This window comes from Chelonia mydas, chromosome 1, assembly GCF_015237465.2.
Source record: "Chelonia mydas isolate rCheMyd1 chromosome 1, rCheMyd1.pri.v2, whole genome shotgun sequence".
In the NCBI taxonomy this organism is placed as follows: Eukaryota; Metazoa; Chordata; order Testudines; family Cheloniidae; genus Chelonia; species Chelonia mydas.
In genome coordinates, this window is record NC_057849.1 from 346638237 (window position 1) to 346660219 (window position 21983).

The following is a 21983-nucleotide window of genomic DNA, read 5'->3' on the forward strand; positions in this document are numbered from 1 at the left end:
ACCCCCAGTAGGTCTATAAATACCCCTGAGAGAGAGCACCCTGTACAGGCTGAGCTCCGATCCTCATCGCTCCAGACCCGCCACCCAGACAGACAGACAGGTGAGTCCCTGCCCCTCCCGTCCCTCCTTCCTCCTCGCTGGGTGGCAGCCGAGCCCGTGATGGGGCCTCATGGCCGGACTTGCCCTGGGTGAGTCCCTGGGGCCGTCTCTGCCCCACCCCTTCCCCCACAGCGCGGCCCCCGCACCCTGTCCCCCGGGTCGGTGCTGAGCATCCTCTCCCTGGGGCTCAGCTCCCCACGCCCCTGCCCTGCCCTGCCCTGCCCTGCCCTGCGTGGCTGGAGAGGACGGGCAGGGAGAGCCGCAGGCTGATGGGCCCGTGGGAACCAGCCCAGGGAGACGGGCCCCACACAGCTCCCCTGTCCCATGGGGGGCTGTGAGCCTGGACCCCTCGGTCTGGGGGCTGGGATCCCTCAGGACCCTTCCGGCCCAGCCAGTCCCCTTAGCAAACAGCCCAGCTCCGGAGCGCTTCCCCCCAGGAAATGCCCCATGGCAGGATGGGGTCACTCCCAGGGTGTCTCAGGCTCTCATGGCCCCATCTCCCTGGTGTGTTTTCCCCCCAGGGGAAGCGAGAAGATGGGGCCAGTCGCCTACTTCAGCCTCTGCCTCCTCGGCTGCCTGATCTTTAGCCCCTCGCTGGCAGGTGAGTCCCTGCCCGGCCCTTTGGGAATTTAATTAATTTCCCTCGTCGCTCCCAGAGCCACTGCCCGTCTCATGCTGCTCGGGGTCACTGCCCCAGGGGGAGCCCAGCCCTGCAGCCCCCTCCCCAGGGAGTGGGTGAAAGAAGGTGGATAAAATGCCCCCCAGGGTCGGCTCTTCCCATGAGGGTTGGGTGGGGCCAGTCCCTGGGCAACGGGCACTCAGCCCCCATCAGCTACAGGCTCCCACCCTGCCCTCCCGTGGTCCCCTGCCACTGGCTGGATGTGTCCCCACGGGGTCCCTTTCCAAGGGCTGGTCATGGCTCTGCTCCAGCCCCGGCTTCTCCCTCATCCGGCCTCTGATTCCAGCTGGGCTGTCTCATTCTCAGCACATCATCTGTCCATCACATCCTTCTCCTCTAGACTGTCCCATTCCCTACTCCTGCTGGGATACAACTCTACCCCATCCCTCTGTGACCCTGACCCTGAGAATCATAGAAATGTAGAACTGGAGGGGACCTCGAGAGATCATCTAGTCCAGTCCCCTGCACACCAGGCAGGACTTAATAATAACTAGACAATCTCTGACAGGTGTTTGTTTAACCTGCTCTTAAAAATCTCCAGTGATGGAGATTCCACAACCTCCCTAGACAATTTATTCTAGTGCTTAGCCACCCTGACAGTTAGGAAGTTTCCATTGCTTCTTGTCCTGTCCTCAGAGGTTAAGGAGAACAATTTGTCTCTCCCCTCCTTGTAGTAACCTTTTATGTACTTAAAAACGGTTCTCATGTCTCCTCTCAGTCTTCTCTTCTCCAGACTAAACAAACCCAATTTTTTCAATTTTCCCTCATAGGTCATGTTTTCTAAACCGTTAATCATATATGTTACTCTTCTCTAGACTTTCTCCAATTTGTCCACATCTTTCCTTAAATGTGGCTCCCAGAACTGGGCACAATACTCCAGCTGAGGCCTAATCAGTGCGGAGTAGAGCGGAAGAATGACTTCTCGTGTCTGGCTTATGACACTCCTGCTAATACAGCCCAGAGTGATGTTCCCTTTTTCTGCAACAGTGTTACTCTGTTGACTCAGATTTAGCTTATGGTCCACTCTGACCCCCAGATCCCTTCCCGCGGTACTCCTTCCTGGGCAGTCATTTCCCACTTTGTATGTGTGCAACTGATTGTTCCTTCCTAAGTGGAGGACTTTGCATTTGTCCTTATTGAATTTCATCCTGTTTTCTTCAGACCATTTCACCAGTTTGTCCAGATCATTTTGAATTTTAATTTTATCCTCCAAAGCACTTGCAACCCCTCCCAGCTTGGTACTGTCCACAAACTTTATAAGTGTACTCTGTATGCCGTTATCTAAACCACCAATGAAGATATTGAACAGAACTGGACCCAGAACTGATCCCTGTGGGACCCCACTCATTATGCTCTTCCAGCCTGACTGTGAACCACTGATGACTACTTTCTGAGAATGGTTTTCCATCCAGCTATGCACCCACCTTATAGTAGCTCCATTTAGATAGTATTTCCCTAGTTTGTTTATGCGAGACAGTATCAAAAGCTATACTAAAGTCAAGATATAGCACGTCTACCACTTGCTCCCATCCACAAGGCTTGTTACCGTGTCAAAGAAAGCTATCAGGTTGGTTTGACAGGATTTGTTCTTGACACATCCATGTTGACGATTACTTATCACCTTATTATCATCTAGGCGTTTGCAAATTGATTGCTTGATTATTTGCTCCATTATCTGTTGGGACACTGAAGATAAATTGACTGGTCAGTAATTCCACAGGTTGTCCTTATTTCCCTTTTTATAGATGGACACTAGATTTGCCCTCTTTCAGTCCTCTGGAATCTCTCTCGTCCTCCATGAGTTTTCAAAGATAATCGCTAATGGCTCAGATATCTCCTCAGTCAGCTCCTTGAGTATTCTAGGAAGTATTTCATTAGGCCCATGCAACTTGAAGACACGTAACTTGTCTAAGTAATTTTGTTCTTTCCCCTTTTAGCCTCAGATCCTACCTCATTTTCACCAGTGTTCACTACGTTTTTTCAACATCTTTATTAATGATCTGGATGATGGGATGGATTGCACCCTCAGCAAGTTCACATATGACACTAAGCTGAGGGGAGAGGTAGATATGCTGGAGGGTAGGGATAGGGTCCAGAGTGACCTAGACAAATTGGAGGATTGGGCCAAAAGAAATCTTCTGAGGTTCAACAAGGACAAGTGCAGAGTCCTGCACTTAGGGTATGTCTACATTATGAAATTAGGTTGAATTTATAGAAGTCAGTTTTTTAGAAATTGTTTTTATATAGTCGATTGTGTGTGTCCCCACACAAAATGCTCTAAGTGCATTAACTCGGCGGAGGGCTTCCACTGTACCGAGGCTAGTGTCGACTTCCGGAGCGTTGCACTGTGGGTAGCTATCCACAGTTCCCGCAGTCTCCGCCGCCCATTGGAATTCTGGGTTGAGACCCCAATGCCTGATGGGGCAAAAACATTGTCGCCGGTGGTTCTGGGTACATGTCATCAGGTCCCCCTTCCCTCCCTCCCTCCGTCCGTGAAAGCAATGGCAGACAATCATTTTGCGCCTTTTTTCCTGGTTTACCCGTGCAGACGCCATACCACTGCAAGCGTGGAGCCCGCTCAGCTCACCATCACCGTGCGTCTCCTGGGTGCTGGCAGACGTGGGACTGCATTGCTACACCGCAGCAGCAACCCATTGCCTTGTGGCAGCAGACGGTGCAATAGGCCTGAAAACCATCGTCATCGTGTTCGAGGTGCTCCTGGCCGCCTCGGTAAGGTCGGTCAGGAGCGCCTGGGCAGACATGGGCACAGGGACTGAAATAGGAGTGACTCGACCAGGTCATTCTCTTTAGTCCTGCCGGCAGTCCTTTTGCACCATCTTCTGCCAAGCAGCCAGGAGATGAGGACGGCTAGCAGTCCTATTGCACCGTCTGCTGCCAGCCAAAGATGTAAAAGATGGATGGAGTGGATCAAAACAAGAAATAGACCAGATCTGTTTTGGATTCATTTGCTCCTCCCTCCTTCCGTGAAATCAACGGCCGACAATCGTTTTGGTGAGGTCTGTCAGGGGCACCTTGAAAAGTTTAATGGAGATTCGGTCCTGCCTGAAATACCTGGGGGAGGGATAGCTCAGTGGGTTGAGCATTGGCCTGCTAAACCCAGGGTCTTGAGTTCCGTCCTTGAGGGGGCCATTCTGTGTCACAGTTGTTTTTGTTTCTCCTGGATGTAAAGCCACCCCTTTTGTTGATTTTAATTCCCTGTAAGCCAACCCTGTAAGCCATGTCGTCAGTCGCCCCTCCCTCCGTCAGAGCAACGGCAGACAATCGTTCCGCGCCTTTTTTCCATGCAGATGCCATACCACGGCAAGCATGGAGCCCGCTCAGATCACTTTGGCAATTAGGAGCACATTAAACACCACGCGCATTATCCAGCAGTATATGCAGCACCAGAACCTGGCAAAGCGAACCCGGGCGAGTAGGCGACGTCAGCGCGGTGACGAGAGTGATGAGGACATGGACACAGACTTCTCTCAAAGCACGGGCCCTGGCAATGTGGGCATCATGGTGCTAATGGGGCAGGTTCATGCAGTGGAACGCTGATTCTGGGCTCGGGAAACAAGCACAGACTGGTGGGACCGCATCATGTTGCAGGTCTGGGACGATTCCTAGTGGCTGCAAAACTTTCGCATGCGTAAGGTCACTTTCATGGAACTCTGTGACTTGCTTTCCCCTGCCCTGAGGCGCAAGAATACCAAGATGAGAGCAGCCTTCACAGTTGAGAAGCGAGTGGCAATAGCCCTGTGGAAGCTGGCAAGGCCAGACAGCTACCGGTCAGTCGGGAATCAATTTGGAGTGGGCAAGTCTACTGTGGGGGCTGCTGTGATGGAAGTAGCCAACGCAATCAAAGATCGGCCAGTATCAAGGGTAGTGACCCTGGGAAATGTGCAGGTCATACTGGATGGCTTTGCTGCAATGGGATTCCCTAACTGTGGTGGGGCCATAGACGGAACCCATATCCCTATCTTGGGATCGAACCACCAGGGCAGTGAGTACATAAACTGCAAGGATGTTGTTTGAATGCCAGCAAACATACACTGCAATGCTTTGTTCTGCAATGATTCCCGACTACGTGCTACTGGCCTGGCGTGGTAAAGTGTCCTACCATGGTGGATGGAATAAGGCTGCCCTCCCCAGAAACCTTCTGCAAAGGCTTTGGGAGTACATCCAGGAGAGCTTTATGGAGATATCCCTGGGGGATTTCTGCTCCATCCCCAGACACGTTAACAGACTTTTCCAGGAGCTGTACTGGCCGCGAATGCCAGGGAAAATTAATCATTAAACACGCTTGCTTTTAAACCATGTATAGTATTTTAAAAGGTACACTCACCAGAGGTCTCTTCTCCACCTGGCGGGTCCGGGAGGCAGCCTTGGATGGGTTCGGGGGGTACTGGCTCCAGGTCCAGGGTGAGAAACAGTTCCTGGCAGTCGGGAAAACCAGCTTCTCCGCTGTCAGGGAGTCCCTGGGCGATGCTCTGGAACTGCTCCCCATGAAGCCAGTCAGGACTCTGGGGCAGTCGCCTTCCTGTGAGCAGCCTGTCTTCAGGACACACAGCTCACCCAGCTTCCACCTTCCTGGGTCTGACCTCGGAGCATTCAGCATCCTCTGCCCCTCCGTGCGCTTCCCACAGCGAGTCCGCCCAGGCGGGGTCCTGGGGAAGCCAGAGGGTCCTGCCCCCCAACTCCGCAGTCAGATGTGACTCTCAGCCAGCCAGTAAAACAGAAGGTTTATTAGACGACAGGAACATGGTCTAACACAAAGCTTGTAGGTGCAGAGAACAGGACCCCTTTGCTGGGTCCATTTTGGGGGGGCAGTGAGCCAGACAACCACGGCTGCCCTTCACTCCATGTCCCCAGCCAGCTGGAGGGAGGTGAAACTCCCTCCAGCCCCTCCTCCTCTGGGCTTTGTCCCTTTCCCGGGCCAGGAGGTCACCTGATTCCTTTGTTCTCCAACCCTTTAGCTCTCACCTTGCAGGGGGGAATGGCCGGGCCATCAGGTGCCAGGAAACAGGGTGTCGGCCATTCTCTGTGTCCAGACCCCTGCCCACACCTGCACTCTAGGGCTCTGCAAGGATCATACACCCTTATCCCACCACCTAGATACTTAAGAACTGCCTAGGGGAAACTGAGGCACCCCCACACTATTCAGAGGAAACATTAAGAACAGTTCCACTTCGTCACATCCGCTTGCTTGCTGTGAGCTATCTTCCTCGTCCCCAAAACCTGCTTCCGTGTTGCTTCCATCTCCACTGAAGGAGTCAAACAACACGGTTGGGGTAGTGGTGGCTGAACCCCCTAAAATGGCATGCAGCTCATCATAGAAGCGGCATGTTTTGGGCTCTGACCCAGAGCAGCCATTTGCCTCTCTGGTTTTCTGGTAGGTTTGCCTCAGCTCCTTAAGGTTCACGCGGCACTGCTTCGGGTCCCTGTTATGGCCTCTGTCCTTCATGCCCTGGGAGATTTTGACAAAGGTTTTGGGATTTTGAAAACTGGAACGGAGTTCTGATAGCACGGATTCCTCTCCCCATACAGCGATCAGATCCCGTACCTCTCGTTCGGTCCATGCTGGAGCTCTTTTGCGATTCTGGGACTCCATCATGGTCATCTCTGCTGATGAGCTCTGCATGGTCACCTGCAGCTTGCCACGCTGGCCAAACAGGAAATTGAAATTCAAAAGTTCACGGGCCTTTTCCTGTCTACCTGGCCAGTGCATCTGAGTTGAGAGTGCTGTCCAGAGCGGTCACAATGGAGCACTCTGGGATAGCTCGCGGAGGCCGATACCGTCTAATTGTGTCCACAGTACCTCAAATTCGACCTGGGCAAGGCTGATTTCAGCACTAATCCCCTTGTCGGGGGTGGAGTAAGGAAATCGATTTTAAGAGCCCTTTAAGTCGAAAAAAGGGCTTTGTCGTGTGGACGGGTGCAGGGTTAAATCGATTTAATGCTGCTAAATTCGACCTCAGCTCCTACTGTAGACCAGGGCTTAGAACTGAAGAATCCCAGGCACAGCTACAGCCTAGGGACCGACTGGCTGAGCGGCAGTTCTGCAGAAAGGGCCTGGGGATTACAGTGGACGAGAAGCTGGATATGAGTCAGCAGTGTGCCCGTGTTGCCAAGAAGGCCAATGGCATATTGGGCTGCATTAGCAGGAGCATTGCCAGCAGATGGAGGGAAGTGATTATTCCCCTCTATTCAGCACTGGTGAGGCCACATCTGGAGTACTGTGTCCAGTTTTGGGCCCCACACTACATGAAGGCTGTGGACAAATTGGAGGGAGTCCAGCGGAGGGCAACGAAAATGATCAAGGGGCTGGGGCACATGACTTACCAGGAGAGACTGAGGGAACTGGGATTGTTTAGTCTGTGGAAGAGAAGAATGAGGGGGGATTTGATAGCTGCTTTCAACTCCCTGAAAGGGGGTTCCAAAGAGGATGGTTCTAGACTATTCTCAGTGGTAGAAGATGACAGAACAAGGAGTAATGGTCTCAAGTTGCAGGGGGAGAGGTCTAGGTTGGATATTAGGAAAAACTTTTTCACTCGGAGGGAGGTGAAGCACTGGAATGGGTTACCTAGGGAGGTGGTGCAATCTCCATCCTTAGAGGTTTTTAAGTCCCGGCTTGACAAAGCCCTGGCTGGGATGATTTAGTTGGGGATTGGTCCTGCTTTGAGCATGGGTTTGGACTAGATGACCTTCTGAGGTCTCTTCCAATCCTAATCTTCTATGATTCTATCATTCTAAGTTAGATGTCCGATTGTTACTAAACTTTTTGGTGAAAACTGAAACAAAAGACACTAAGCCATTTCCACATTTTCTGTTCTTGTCTTTCCCCCCAACTGCGAAGAGAAATGCCTTCACAAGTGTTCCCCTCCCCTCTGCCCCAGCACCACAGGATGATTTAACTGGGACTTGGTCCTGCTTCGAGCAGGGGGTTGGACTAGATGACCTTCTGGGGTCCCTTCCAACCCTGAGATTCTATGATTCTATCATTCTATGATTCTATGATCCCTGCTATTTCTCCTTTTTATGCCCCAATTGCATCTCCCTAGGCACCTCTCTCTCCTTTCCTCCTCCTACAATCCCCCAGCTCCTTCCATCCAGTACTGGGCCCCTGCTCCCAATTTCCTCTCTGATCCCAGTCTGTGCCAACCTCATTACTCCCTCAGCTTCACCCCTTGCTCCTGGCTGTTCCCGTCATCTTCCTGCCCCTCCCCCTCCATTCCAGCTTCCCTGCCCCCACTGTCCCGCGTGGCCCAAAGGGAGAGGGGGAGAAGCTCAGGGTGGCAGGAATTCCCTCTGCCCAAGGGCTGCACCAGAATGTGGGCCACTGTGGCTGGCAGCTACATATTTCCCCCTTTCCCTTGGGCTGGGAGTCCAAGGGGCTCCCTGGGGCAGGGGCAAGGGCAGGGAAGAGCTATCAGTCACCCCATAATATGGGGGCTCCTTCCTTTCTCCAGGAAGCCATGGGAAAGGAGCCCACCCCCCATTCTGACCCAGAGGTCCTGCCCTGCTGGGTTCCTGGGCCTCCGTTCTGCCAGCGTGGGGTCTGGGCAAACCCAGCTTCTTCCTGCAGCCCCAGAGCCAGGAGGGTCCTGCCTGCCAGACGCAGCCCCAAACGGGCTCCCGATGTTTTTCGTGCTAATGGGAAAGCCACGGCTGTGCCTCTGAAACAGCCTCTAACCGCGGTGTCCTGTCCCCACCACTGCCCCCCTCAATCCCCTCTCTCTGCAGGGGCACGAGATGTGACCTGTCCCGAGGGCTGGCTGCCCTTCCAAGGCAACTGCTATGGATACTTCTTCCAAGAGAAAACCTGGATAGAGGCTGAGGTGAGAGGCGGTGACGGGGGGTGGAAGTAGCGGGGCTCAGGGGCGCTGGGCTGGAGCCGGAGGCTGCGGGGATGGGGAGGGTTAGGCTCAGTATCGGAGTCAGTGAGCCGGGCTGGGCTGGGGAATCAGCTCCGGTGGGAGGGGTGGGAGCCCAGGGCTGGCACATTTCACACTGCCCCAGCCAGAGCCCCGGGAACAGGCTATGAGGGATCAACCTGCCCTGGCCAGGCTGGGGAGCAGAGTACAATGTAAACGTAGCTCCCGGTGGGGCGCGATCTCCTCTGGACCCAACGCGCCTGTCCTGTGCTGTGTCTGCCAGGGACGGCCTGGGCCAAGTGGGGTCCCGGCTCCGAGGGGCCTGCTCCTTACTCGGTGTTACCAGAGCAGCTCCCTTGGCTCCGGGGGCAGGGCTGTGCTGAAGGTCTCCGGTTCCATCCCCACTGCTGGCTGGCATGTGGCCAGGGAGTCACTGCCCGGGACCTCATGGCGGGGCTGTGGCCCCGTGTAATGCTGGGGGGGCGCTGGGTGCATGTGGATGTGACCATGGGGCTGGGAATTCTCTGTGCTCGTGCTCTGGAGGGGCTGGGGAAACTGTGGTTCCTGTCATCTACATTCACAGGAGGAGGGAGGCTTCTCCTATTGGTGCTGGGGGTGGGGAGAGGCGCTAACAGGGGGTCCTGTCCCCTCACAGCCCTTGCTGCCTGGGGGAGGCAGGGCCCCAGAACAGGGCTGGACTCGCTCCTGCTGCTCCCTGCAGTGGGGCTGGGGGGTAACTGGTTTTCTTTCTTCTTGGCCCAGGTGGAGTGCCGGCACCATGGGAACGGGGCCCATCTCGTCTCCATTCACAGTACGGGAGAAAATAATGTGTTGGCCCTTTATGTCAAGCGGTACCACAGAAAGAACAGTCCCGTCTGGATCGGACTCTTGGATCTTGAGCAGGTGAGTGCCCGGTGCCCGCTGGGCCCCTGGCAGCCCCCCTGTGCCCCGGGTTCTGTTTCTCTGCTCAGTGAGGTGGTTGTTTGGGGGGGGTGCCACCAGAGCAGGATTTCCATTGGAACGGGGTGAAAAGGGGCTGTAACCGTCTGGGTTTTCAGTCACCGGATCAATCCCCAGCACCGGGGGCAGAGTATAAACTGCTGGTATTAATATTCACATTCGTTACACAAGCACCCAGGGACCCCGACACCGGCCCGTTGTGCTCAGACCTTACACACCCGGCACGAGAGTCAGCCCCAGCCCCACATGGATGAGACGTCTAGACGAGGGCTCGGGGAAAGGGGCAGCCACACGGGCAGGGCGAACAATGCCAGGGCAGCCGAGCCCTGGGAGTGCTGTCGCTCTGGGTGTATTCATCCTCAGAGTGGGCTTAGTGATGGGGGGATCCCCTGGCCAGAGGCGCTTCAGCTCCAGGCCTGTAGTGGGATCCCTGGTGGGGCCCGATACCCACCCAACACAGGTTCAGGACAAGGCAGTTCCTGGGGCTGGTAGGAACGGGAAGGTGGCAGATACCCCTAGCTACAGAGGCGTAATCACTTACAGTTCAAAGTGGGCAACCGCGGTTCTTGTTTGGCCCCTGGGCCAGGCCAGTTGCGAGTCAGGGCTCTGCAGGCCAGTGCCGGGGGGAGGGGGGCAGCGGGGGGAAGCGCTCCAGTCCAGTCTCTAGCCCAGCAAAGAGGCTGGTTTCCAGGACAGGATCAATTAGTGTCTCTCCCTGGGGTCCTGCCCAGCTGCTGCTGCTCCCCCATGGACTCAGGGGCAGGACGCCGGCAGGGATGCTGTGTATGGTCGTGTGTGTGACGTGGGACGTGCATGAGGACAAATCTTCTACGTAATCCACACAACCAGCTGCGGAGGCTGAATGGGCCATTTCTGAGAGCTCTGGGCTGGTGGCTCGTGGGGGGTGCGGCTGGCCCTGCTGCCCGGCGGGAAGCCGGAGGGCAATGCCGCCGGTGGTACCGATGGGAGACGGGGGAGCTCTGTGGGCAGCACTGCGGGGCCGCACAGACGCTCCCTGGTGCAGCCGCTCCTGTCTGGACCAGAGCACGGGAGAGGCTGGTGCTTCGGGGGGCAGCGACGGAGCAGACTCCTGCCCCAGGCTCCCTGCAGCCGACAGGCTGTCACTTGCTAAACACGCCCGGCTGCTCTTGGCTTCCTCACTTCTCACTGTGATCAAATGCCAGAGACAGAGACCTCCTGGTCCATGTCGCAGCCTGTCACCCCTCGGGGCGTTAACAGAGCCTGGGGCAATGTCAGCACGGCCTCTGCCCCTGGGCAGCTCCCCCTGCACCCACCCACTGAGGAGCTGCCCACCGAGGGACACGGCCCCATACAAAAGCCTGGGGAATTAATGTCAGGGAAAGGTCAGGGTAAGGAAGCCAGAACCAGGAGCAAGCTGAGGCGGCCAGGACTGAGCAGGAGCAAGGCTGGGAAACAAGCAGGAGCAGGCCATGGAGCAGGGCTGGAGCAGGACAGGAGCACGGCGAGGAGCAGCAGGCACAGGGAGGATCGCGGCCGTGGCATGAACACACTGAGCAGCCAGAGAGCTGCTGGGCTAAGAGCCGGCCAGCTGCCCTTCCTGCCCAGGCAGGTGGTGCAGTCAGTCCGGTGGCCTGCAGCCGGCTGGCTGCGCTGGTTGGGTTGCCAGGTGACTAATTCGGCCGCAGGCCCTGATCCCCGGCAGTGCGAACCCCAGCTTCATCCAGCGCCCCCGTCCCCCAGAACTAACTCCGTGATCTCTGCAGCGGGGAGCAGAGTAACTCTCCTGTGGATGGGCTTTGGGAGCGTCGTCGTGTTGGTCGGTGCACACGGGAGAGAACGGGTCAGCAGCGTGGGTCCGCGGGACAGCGCGTGGGATGACGCTGCCGCGATTGCCTGTCGGGCTGGGCTGGAGATGGACGTGGAAGCTGAGGGCAGGTTGGGGTGTGTGACGATGTGACACAGCAGGGAGGGGGGAGTGTTGACCTGGGAATGTGCCCTGGGGACGGGAGACCTGAGAGCCTGCCACCTGAGCCAGGAGGGGGAGGGGGAGGTAACACCTCTGCCCAGGAATGTGGACGGAGGCTGCAGCAGGGAACCTGCTCCGTGGGTTTAGTTTCAGGTTGGGGCTGGGTGGAGGAACACAGAGAACCCCAGGGCTGGGGTCTAAGCTCCCTGCTCCCCCAGAAGGACTTCACTGAGGGGTCCTGGGTGTACCCACAAGCTCGGTTTTGGACTGTGTTCCTGTTGTCCAATAAACCTTCTGTTTTACTGGCTGGCTGAGAGTCTCAGTGAATCCCAGGAAGAGGGGTGCAGGGCCTGGACTCCCCCACACTCCGTGACAACTGGTGGCAGCGGTGGGATCTACTGCACCCCGTGAACGGCGCTTCCTGCAGTAAGTGACTGGGGAACAGTAAAACGAAGGGGGATTGACGGGGACCAGGTGTGCTGAAGATTCAGAGAGAGACGGTTTCAGGGAGCGGTTAACCCCTGGGAGTGTGTGACCAGAGAGAAGGACTTTTGCAGTAACAGGGTCCCCCGGGGGATTGCAGCAAGCGGTCCCAGGGGCGGAGGAGTCTGCAGCTCGACCCTGGCAAAGAGGTGGTGACCTCAAGAAGGACTGGCACACTAGGGGCTTTTCCTGGAAACCGTGGACAGCTGCCCGGCCTGCGAGTGGCCAGCAGGGAGATGTACGCTAAACGCCTTAAGAGCGACCTGGTGGAGCTGTGCAGGCAGAGGGGGCTGCGCATCGGGAGGTCCACCAAGGAACAGCTGATTGCCCAGCTGGAGGAGAGGGATCGCTTGGATGACCCGATCCCTGTCCCTGAGGGAAGCCGCCCGGCGGACGCAGCGTGGGCCCTGGGGCCTGACCAGGCTGGGAGGGGTCAGACTGCTGCCCAGGACATCCCGAGACCCTCCCTACCTATGCCTGGGGGAGGGGTTGGGGGAAGCCCAGCGAATACCGAGGGCACCCTGACCCCAGCAGTCAGCAGGGGATCCTCCCGGCGGAGCTCCCCATCCCTGGAGCGGATGCGGCTGGAATGGGAGAGGGAGATGAAAATGAGGGAGCTGGAGGATCATGAGAAACAACGTCAGCATGAGGAGAAACAACGTCAACATGAGCAGGAGGAGAAGGAGAAACAACGTCAACATGAGCAGGAGGAGAAGGAGAGGGAGCGTCAGGAGAAGGAGAGGGAGCGTCAGGAGAAGGAGAGGGAACGTCAACATGAGCAGCAGGAGAAGGAGAAACAAAGACAGCATGAACTGGAGCTGGCCAGGCTGAGGAGCAGTGGGGCCCCGGCTGCGGTGAGTGAGGGGGGACCCAAGACTGCAAGGAGCTTTGATAAGTGCTTCCTGGCCCAGCGGAAGGAGGGGGAGGACATCGATAGCTTCCTGACGGCCTTTGAGAATGCCTGCGAGATGCACAGGGTTGACCCTGCAGACAGGCTCCAGTTCCTCACCCCCTTACTGGACCCCAAAGCCGTGGAGGTGTACAGCCGGATGACAGGGGCGGAGGCAGGGGACTATGAACTGTTCAAACAGGCCCTGCTCCGTGAGTTTGGGCTGACCCCCGAGATGTACCGGAGAAGGTTCCGGGGTCAGCGTAAAACGCCTGAGGTCACCTACCTACAACTGGTCAACAGGATGCAGGGATGTGCCCGCAAGTGGACAGCGGGGGCCCAAACTAAAGAGGACCTGCTTGACCTGTTCGTACTGGAGCACCTGTATGAGCAGTGCCCTTCCGACCTGAGGCTGTGGCTGGTGGACAAAAAGCTCGCGAACCCCCAGCATGCAGGGCAGCTGGCCGACGAGTTTGTGAACAGTCGGTCGGGGGTAGCCGGGAGGAGTCCCAAAAGAACAGGCCCCCCCCGATGCAGAGAGAGAGTCACCATGGGGCCTCCCAGCGGGGAAATGGGGAGAACCCCCTCCCGAGGGGAACGCCTGGTGTCGGGCCCCTCCGACCTGCTCAAGGGGACCAACGTGACCTGAGCTGCTATCACTGTGGCCAGAGAGGCCACGTACGGGCCCAGTGCCCCGGGCTCAGGGACAAACTGAGCAGACCCAACCTACCCAGGGTTAACTGGGTAGGGACTCAGCTGGACGAGGGACAGGCGACCCAGGAAAGGGGGGCTACCAGTTTGCCACCTGCTCAGGAGGGAAGAGTACCCCCAGCCAGCCCCGCCAGAGGGCTGGAGGCTCTGGACTCAGGGTGCTCGGTTTACAGGGTGGGTGCGGGGCTGTCCCTCCGGAGAGAGTGCCTTGTTCCCCTGGAGGTGGATGGGAGGAAGGTCAATGGATACTGGGATACGGGCGCAGAGGTGACGCTGGCCCGGCCCGAGGTGGTGGCCCCAGATCGGGTGGTGCCCAACACCTACCTGACCCTGACGGGGGTGGGCGGGACCCCATTTAAGGTGCCCGTGGCAAGGGTACACCTGAAATGGGGGGCCAAGGAGGGCCCCAAGGATGTGGGGGTACACCACCATTTGCCCACTGAAGTTTTGATGGGGGGAGACCTAGAGGACTGGCCAAGTGATCCCCAGACCGCCCTGGTTGTGACCCGTAGCCAGAGCCGGCGAGGGGCACTGCGACCTGACCCTGGGGAGGGTACCACACTGGAGGCGCGAGACCCTACTCGGGTGGGGAGGGAGCGCCGAGGGGCACGGCTCAGAGAGGCTGCGGCCTCAGACCTGGCCACGGAGGGGGAACCGGGCCCCATCCCTTCCCCAGCCGCTGAGTTCCAGGCCGAGTTGAGGAAAGACCCCTCCTTGCAGAAGCTCAGGGACCTGGCCGACCTCAGTGTGGGACGGACCATGAGGAGAGGCTGCCAGGAGAGGTTCCTGTGGGAGAAGGGGTTCCTGTACCGAGAATGGGCTCCCCCAGGGGAAGGGGAGTCCTGTGGGGTCAGGAGGCAGCTGGTGGTCCCCCAGAAGTACCGCCGCAAGCTCCTGTCCCTGGCCCATGACATCCCCCTCGCAGGGCACCAGGGAATCCGGCGCACCCGGCAGAGGTTGCTACAGAACTTTTACTGGCCTGGGGTCTTTACCACGGTCCGGCAGTATTGCCGATCCTGTGACCCCTGTCAGAGGGTGGGGAAGGCCCGGGACAAGGGGAAAGCGGCCTTGAGACCTTTGCCCATCATAGAGGAGCCTTTCCAGAAGGTGGCCATGGACATCGTGGGGCCTCTCAGCAAGACGACCCGGTCGGGGAAGAAATACATTCTGGTGGTGGTAGATTTCGCCACCCGCTACCCCGAGGCAGTGCCCTTAGCTTCCATTGAAGCAGACACCGTGGCAGATGCGCTCCTGACCATTTTCAGCCGAGTGGGGTTCCCCCGGGAGGTCTTGACAGACCAAGGCTCCAACTTCATGTCGGCCCTGCTCCGGTGCTTGTGGGAGAAATGTGGGGTCCGGCACGACTGGGCCTCAGCGTATCACCCCCAGTCCAATGGGCTGGTGGAGAGGTTTAACGGGACGCTAAAGATGATGCTAAAAACCTTTATGAACCAGCACCCGCAGGATTGGGACAAGTACTTACCTCACCTGCTGTTCGCGTACAGGGAGGTGCCCCAGGAGTCTACCGGATTTTCGCCTTTCGAACTGTTATATGGAAGGAGGGTGAGGGGCCCCCTGGACCTGATGAGAGACGAGTGGGAGGGGAAGGCCACTCCCGATGGAGAGTCAGTGGTGGAGTATGTCCTGACCTTCCGAGAGAGACTGGCTGAACTCATGGGCCTGGCCAGGGAGAATCTGGCCAGAGCCCAGAGGAAGCAGAAGGTCTGGTATGACCGCACGGCGCGGGCCCGGGCCTACGCCACCGGGGATCAGGTGATGGTTCTCATCCCCGTGAGAAAGAACAAACTACAGGCCGCCTGGGAGGGCCCATTCAAGGTCGTCAAGCAGCTCAATGAGGTAAACTATGTGGTGGAGCTGTCGAACCGGGCCCACCACCGCCGGGTGTACCATGTGAATATGATGAAGCCATATTATGCCAGGGGGAATGTGGTGTTAGCTGTGTGTGGTCAGTGGGAGGAGCAGGGAGATGACCCTTTAGTAGATCTGTTCCCTGGGACCAGAGCTGGTTCCCCCCTGGAAACAATTCCCCTCTCGGATCAGCTCACCCCTGCCCAGCAAGCTGAGGTCAGGGGGGTGCTGCATCCGCACCGACAGCTGTTTTCCAACCAGCCTGGACGCACTAATCTGACTGTCCACCGGGTGCAGACAGGGTCGCACCCGCCGATAAGATGCTCCCCCTTCCGAGTCACAGGGAAAACTGCTCAGGACCTGGAAAGAGAGGTCCGGGACATGCTGGCTTTGGGGGTGATCCAGCCATCGGCCAGCCCTTGGGCCTCGCCGGTGGTGCTGGTCCCCAAAAAGGATGGGTCGGTCCGGTTCTGTGTGGACTATCGGAAGCTCAATGCCATCACTGTATCGGATGCCTACCCCATGCCCAGGCCAGACGAGCTCCTCGACAAGCTGGGAGGAGCTCGGTACCTTACCACCATGGACCTTACAAAGGGCTACTGGCAAGTGCCGCTGGATGCAGATGCCCGGCTGAAATCGGCCTTTATCACCCCTCTGGGGCTCTATGAGTTTCTGACCCTGCCTTTCGGCCTCAAGGGAGCGCCGGCCACCTTCCAGCGCCTGGTGGACCAGCTCCTGAGGGGGATGGAGAGTTTTGCCGTGGCGTATATTGACGACATCTGTGTCTTTAGCCAGACCTGGGAGGACCACGTGTCCCAGGTTAGACAAGTGCTGGACCGACTCCAGGGGGCTGGGCTGACTGTCAAAGCGGAGAAGTGCAAGGTGGGGATGGCTGAAGTACCTTACCTGGGCCATCGGGTGGGGAGCGGCCGCCTAAAGCCGGAACCGGCCAAGGTGGAGGTGATCAGAGACTGGCCCGCTCCCCACACCAAAAAGCAGGTCCAAGCCTTTATTGGGATGGCAGGATACTACCGAAGATTTGTGCCCCACTTTAGCGCCATAGCCACCCCCATCACTGAGCTATGCAAGAAGGGGAAGCCAGACAAGGTGGTCTGGACCGAGCAGTGCCAGGAGGCTTTCCGGGCGCTGAAGGAGGCTCTGGTCAGTGGCCCAGTTCTGGCAAACCCAGACTTTGACAAGCCCTTTGTGGTGTTCACCGACGCCTCCGACACGGGACTGGGGGCGGTGTTAATGCAGGAGGATGAAAAGGGGGAGAGACACCCCATCGTGTACCTGAGCAAGAAGTTGCTACCCCGGGAGCAACACTACGCGGCCATCGAGAAGGAGTGCCTGGCCATGGTGTGGGCCCTCAAGAAACTAGAGCCCTATCTCTTCGGGCGACACTTCACCGTCTACACCGACCACTCTCCCCTGACCTGGCTGCACCAGATGAAAGGAGCCAACGCCAAGCTCCTGAGGTGGAGCCTGCTCCTGCAGGATTACGACATGGACGTGGTCCACGTGAAGGGAAGTGCCAACCTGATAGCAGATGCGCTGTCCCGGAGAGGGGGCCCCGAACTTCCCCAGGTCACTGGTCACAGTGACCCCGCTCAGTTCAGTCTCGAAGGGGGGAGAGATGTGACGATGTGACACAGCAGGGAGGGGGGAGTGTTGACCTGGGAATGTGCCCTGGGGACGGGAGACCTGAGAGCCTGCCACCTGAGCCAGGAGGGGGAGGGGGAGGTAACACCTCTGCCCAGGAATGTGGACGGAGGCTGCAGCAGGGAACCTGCTCGGTGGGTTTAGTTTCAGGTTGGGGCTGGGTGGAGGAACACAGGGAACCCCAGGGCTGGGGTCTAAGCTCCCTGCTCCCCCAGAAGGACTTCACTGAGGGGTCCTGGGTGTACCCACAAGCTCTGTTTTGGACTGTGTTCCTGTTGTCCAATAAACCTTCTGTTTTACTGGCTGGCTGAGAGTCTCAGTGAATCCCAGGAAGAGGGGTGCAGGGCCTGGACTCCCCCACACTCCGTGACAGGGTGCACTCCCCTTGGCGAAGTGGGGATGGCAGGGGCAGGGGGTGCTGGAGACTCTCCCTTCACTTGCTATTTTCATGCTTCCGAGGGCTTGGGCTGGTCCTGGTGTAACTTCAGCTGCCAGTAAGTGTAGCCCTGGCTGTCAGCGCTGACATTTCATAGCAATGATCATTGTCTCCAGTGTCACTGGGCAGCCTCTGCCCGTGCCCTTCCCCTGGCCCCTCGGCTCTGGGGCATGTCCCTAGCTGTGTAATCTTGGGTTTTACAGGGGCTCTGCTCTCCTTTGTCTCTGCAGAATCAAAGCTGGAGATGGGCCGATAAATCCCTGGTCAGCTTCAATGCTTGGGATAACGGGCAACCTGATAATCAGAACCTAAACGAGGCCTGTGTAGTGTTAGAAAGTCCAGGTAAGTCGGTGGATCAGACCCACATGCGTACAAGGGGAACCCTGGCAGTTCTCTGACCGCACAGGTCCTGAGATACTGATCCGAGTTGTCCCCAGTGCGCTCTGGGGTGCCGATCCTTGCTCCTCTCTCTTCCCTGCCCCATTCTGGGAGGGCAGTCAGGAGAGAACCCCTTGTCTGACCTGGTAAAACTCCTACTTACCAGATCCCCTGCGTCAGTTCACATCTCTGCTCCAGTGACAGGCAAGAGAGACATGTGTGTACACACACACACACACACACACCCCTGGCGCCACAGGCAAGAGAGACATGTGTACACACACACACACACACACCCCCCTGGCCCCAGAGGGGGACTCTGCTGAGCTGTTAAACGGGGATGGCTCTGAGTCACTGTTGCACCCCTGCTGTGCAAACACTGATCCACACAATGATGTGGCACCCGCGCTGCATTTGGCCCCCTTGCGGGGTCGTGTTACTCACAAGCATTTGCACACATGCCGGCTGCTTGTGAAAGTGCTGCACCATCTCGGAATGTTCACAGACTGAGCACGAACGACTGTTCCCAAGGAAAACGGCACCGGGAGGGGATGGTTCGCAGAAGCTGCCGCCAGGGAGCAGACCCCGTGGCAGTAGCGTACGTGACCGGGTACTCACGGCGCCAGTGGGGAGGGGAAGAAGTTCCAGATAGCCCAGACGGCGACAGCGACTAGCCCAGTGGTTTTCAACCTTTTTGTATTGGTGACCCCTTCTGCACAGCAAGCCTCTCAGTGTGACCCCCCGTTATACGTTCACAATGAGAGGGGTCATTTAATGTAATGGGGCTCGGGGCTGTCAGCCCCACAGAGCTGACAGCTCCCTACCCCCATGTAACCACCTTGCAACCCCATGAGGGGTCCAGATCCCAAGTTTGAGAACCTCTGGACTGGTCAGTGTTGGTGGATAACGAGGGGTCGCTTTGCAGGCAGGTTTTGAACAGGAGAGAAGCGAAATACACAACGAATCCCCTGCCTGGCCCTGATCACTGAGTGCTGTGTCCACGTGGGGCCTGCAGTGCCAGTGGGTGTGGGGAGTGAGGGGCAGGGTCGGGGCTCAGACCAATTCCATTTATCACTGGGACAGGCCTGGGCTTGCCATAAGCCGGGTGTGGTAGACAGTCACACGCTATGGTAACAAGCAGCCAATTGACCATTGGGCTCTGTAATAATTGATTAACAGTTTACTAAAACATTAATTCTTTGTTACTTTTATAAACTATTCCTAAATTGCACCCATAAAATTATGTTAAAGGAACATGAAAGTCCCAAAGCCAAGGAAAGTGCCAGACTAAGGCTGCCTATGTAACCTTAACGGAGCCCCTGGTACGTGTGCATCATGATACGGTCTTGAGTTACAGGCTCACTGTCTGTCAGGCCTGATGCCAGCAGATGGGCACAGCCAGGGCCGCAGTCACTGGACGGGGGATAGAGCCAAACAGCAGCAGAAACCCGCACCCATGAGAACAGGGCCCTGAGAGCGGCCTATCCCCGCCGCGGAGCTCCCTGCTGGCCCTGGGGTGCTGCTGAGGGGCTGAGCCCACCCACCCCAGCCCCAGGACTGTCCTCCCCTAGGCGCTCTCTGGCCTGACTCAGCAGGAATACGACTGCCGGGGCAGCCCGGGGCAGGACACAGACACCCCCAGAGCAGAGGGGTCACGGAGTCTGAAGGGGGAACGTGCTGCTCTGCGCACAGCAGCCGGGAACACTGACTCCTGGGCAGGGACACATCCCCTCTGCATGGCGGCTGAGCCCGGCCTGGGACAGATGTTCCCATGGGTGTAGCCAGACCCAGGCGGGCAGGACAGGGAGGGGGCCTGGTTGTGGGGCAGCTTGCTCAGCAGGGAGGAGGCAGCAGCCCGGTTCCTGAGCGGGTGCCCCCAGTCCCGGGGCAGGGCTCTCGCTCTCTCCTCTGCCCTTTGCTGGGGTGGGGGGCACGTGGGGTGGGGGAGGTAGGAGGAGTAGCGCATGGCCCAGGCGTCTCCCCTTTCACGCTGAGCCTCGGCATCTCTTTGCAGTGTTATGCAGACAAAACCACACAGGATTGTTTCAGGGGACAAGACAAGATGTCACGTTTATTATAACACAATTTGATCTATAACCACTAGCTAATAGCTAATACTTACACACACACACACACACACACCCAAATATTCTGCAGCTGCTGAATAGCTACCAGTCCTGAATGTAGCTTGGGTTCATGGCTTGGGCTCGTGGCTCGTGGCAGCTAACTGGCCAGGAAAGCCGAGCACAAGTGAGGGCCGGGTCTCTGTTGGGCATGCACCGATGCCCTTCCATGTTGGCAGCAGAATGTTCCCCTCCAAAGTCTTCCAACTCCCCCATCCTTTTCGTAGGCTTTAGTTTGAATCCAGAGTCTACAGGTCTTGCTGTGTCACGCTGCCTCTGGGTCCGGTGTGACTGATCCCCCGTCAACTGCAGACATGACTTGCAGCCTAGGACCTGGCTTTGATGTTTCTTCAATTGTACTTTTGTTCTTTTCTTTTGAGGGTGGACTCCTCTTCCTTTGTCAGGGCTGTTGTCTGCATCTTCAGCCCTTGGGTGTTTACACTTTCTTTCATCAGGACAGGCTGGGGCTGGAGGTTGATTCCATCATCCATACATACCTCATTCCCACATCTAAACTACACTCATCAGATTACAGCAGGGTTTTGCAAAAATGGAGTGAGCATTTCAAAATGGAGTTTGGGACAAGTTAAAGGAATGACAAACAGTGAGCAGAAGTTACAATGTTGAAGCAGTGCAAATTTCAGTGATTTAAGAAGCAATTGGATTGAAAGTGAAACTCAATTAGCCAGTTATTGGGATAACCGGTTTTATGAATGAATGTTGTTTAATTCATAAACTTTGCTTATGAAGTTATATGAATAAAGTGAACAATTAAAAACAATTTCATTGATCAGTTCTAGAGCAGGATGGGGCTGCCCCAATCTGTGCACAGGAGCTGGGATCTTCTCCGAGGGACATGGAATGTGGCAGGGTTGGGGTCACTGTACGAGCAGAAATGGCCCATCCTGCCCCACCCCATGGGTCATTTCTGTTTTTCTTTCTAGGTTTTCAGAAATGGCATGATTATCCCTGTGAACACAGACACTCTTTCATTTGTAAGCGCAAACCCTAGGGGAGGCAGCTCGCCTGCACCTGGGGATTCGGTCCCTCTGGCTGCCCTGGAGGACCAGGTCCTGTGTCCCCGGCTGCAAAGCCCCTTTGGCAAAGCATCGCTGTGTTACGCTGTGTCACTCCTGCTCTGCTGTGCCCCCTTCTCTCCCTGTCGCACCCATGCTCTGCTCTTCTCAGCGATCTCAGCACAGTGACGTGATAAGAAACTTTCCCTGGAGCATTCAGCTCAGTGTGTGTCTCCTTCCTCCTGTTCCTGATCCTGGCCTGGACACTTCCATGTGTCGCCTGACTCCAGCCTCAGCACCCCAGAGCTAGGGCTTCAGGGGCAGGAAAGGGAATGAATTAAGAATGAGGAGGGCCTGGCCTTCTTGTGAAAACATCGCTACCCCTGAGACACGGCCCATTCATCCTGCTCCCCTCTCCCCCCCCCGGGGCGCTCATCCCTCCTGTCCTGTTTTGGGGGTAAAAGAGAAGACGTTAGTGGAGATGGGCTGGAGCTGTTATTGCTCCTGTTCAAGTTTGGTTTGATCCCAGGGGGTGGTTGGAGTTACCAGAGGCACTTGGGATGGTGTTTTAGGCCCACTCTGGTCAGGACGTTTTCAGGATGAGGATGACGAAGGCCAGGAGACGGTGCGGGCAGCAGGTCTGATGAGAAGGCTGGCGTCGGTGCCTTTGTCTGCGTCCCCGGGATTCCTGCTGAAGTGTCTTTGTGGATAGCAGAGTCACTGGTCCGTCCGCCCGGCATTTTAAAGCCTGTGGCGAGAGCAGGAATACAGAACCGAAAAGACTGAGCCAGGACTCCAGGGTTCCAGTCCCAGCTCTGCCGGAGGCTTCTGCGTGACCTGGGGAACATCCCTTCCC

At 57.1% G+C, this 21983-nt stretch overlaps 1 protein-coding gene across 1 annotated transcript; it reads left to right on the forward strand.

The window, feature by feature from the left end:
• Nucleotides 1-91: 91 nt before the first annotated feature.
• On the forward strand, nt 92-21333 carry LOC119566741 (C-type lectin BpLec-like). The gene is made up of 6 exons (XM_043522001.1): nt 92-100; nt 621-700; nt 8522-8616; nt 9415-9555; nt 17841-17952; nt 21056-21333. The coding sequence occupies exons 2-6, from the start codon at nt 634-636 to the stop codon at nt 21121-21123; spliced, it is 483 nt and encodes a 160-aa protein (XP_043377936.1). The 5' UTR covers nt 92-100; nt 621-633; the 3' UTR covers nt 21124-21333.
• Nucleotides 21334-21983: the final 650 nt, after the last annotated feature.

Bases quoted from the DNA above. Each gene is read 5' to 3' on its own strand.
- LOC119566741 (XM_043522001.1), top strand. From the start codon at position 634: ATGGGGCCAGTCGCCTACTTCAGCCTCTGCCTCCTCGGCTGCCTGATC. The intron at 701-8,521 runs GTGAGTCCCTGC...CTCTCTCTGCAG, and splicing joins CTTTAGCCCCTCGCTGGCAG to GGGCACGAGATGTGACCTGT. The intron at 17,953-21,055 runs GTAAGTCGGTGG...TTTTCTTTCTAG, and splicing joins TGTAGTGTTAGAAAGTCCAG to GTTTTCAGAAATGGCATGAT.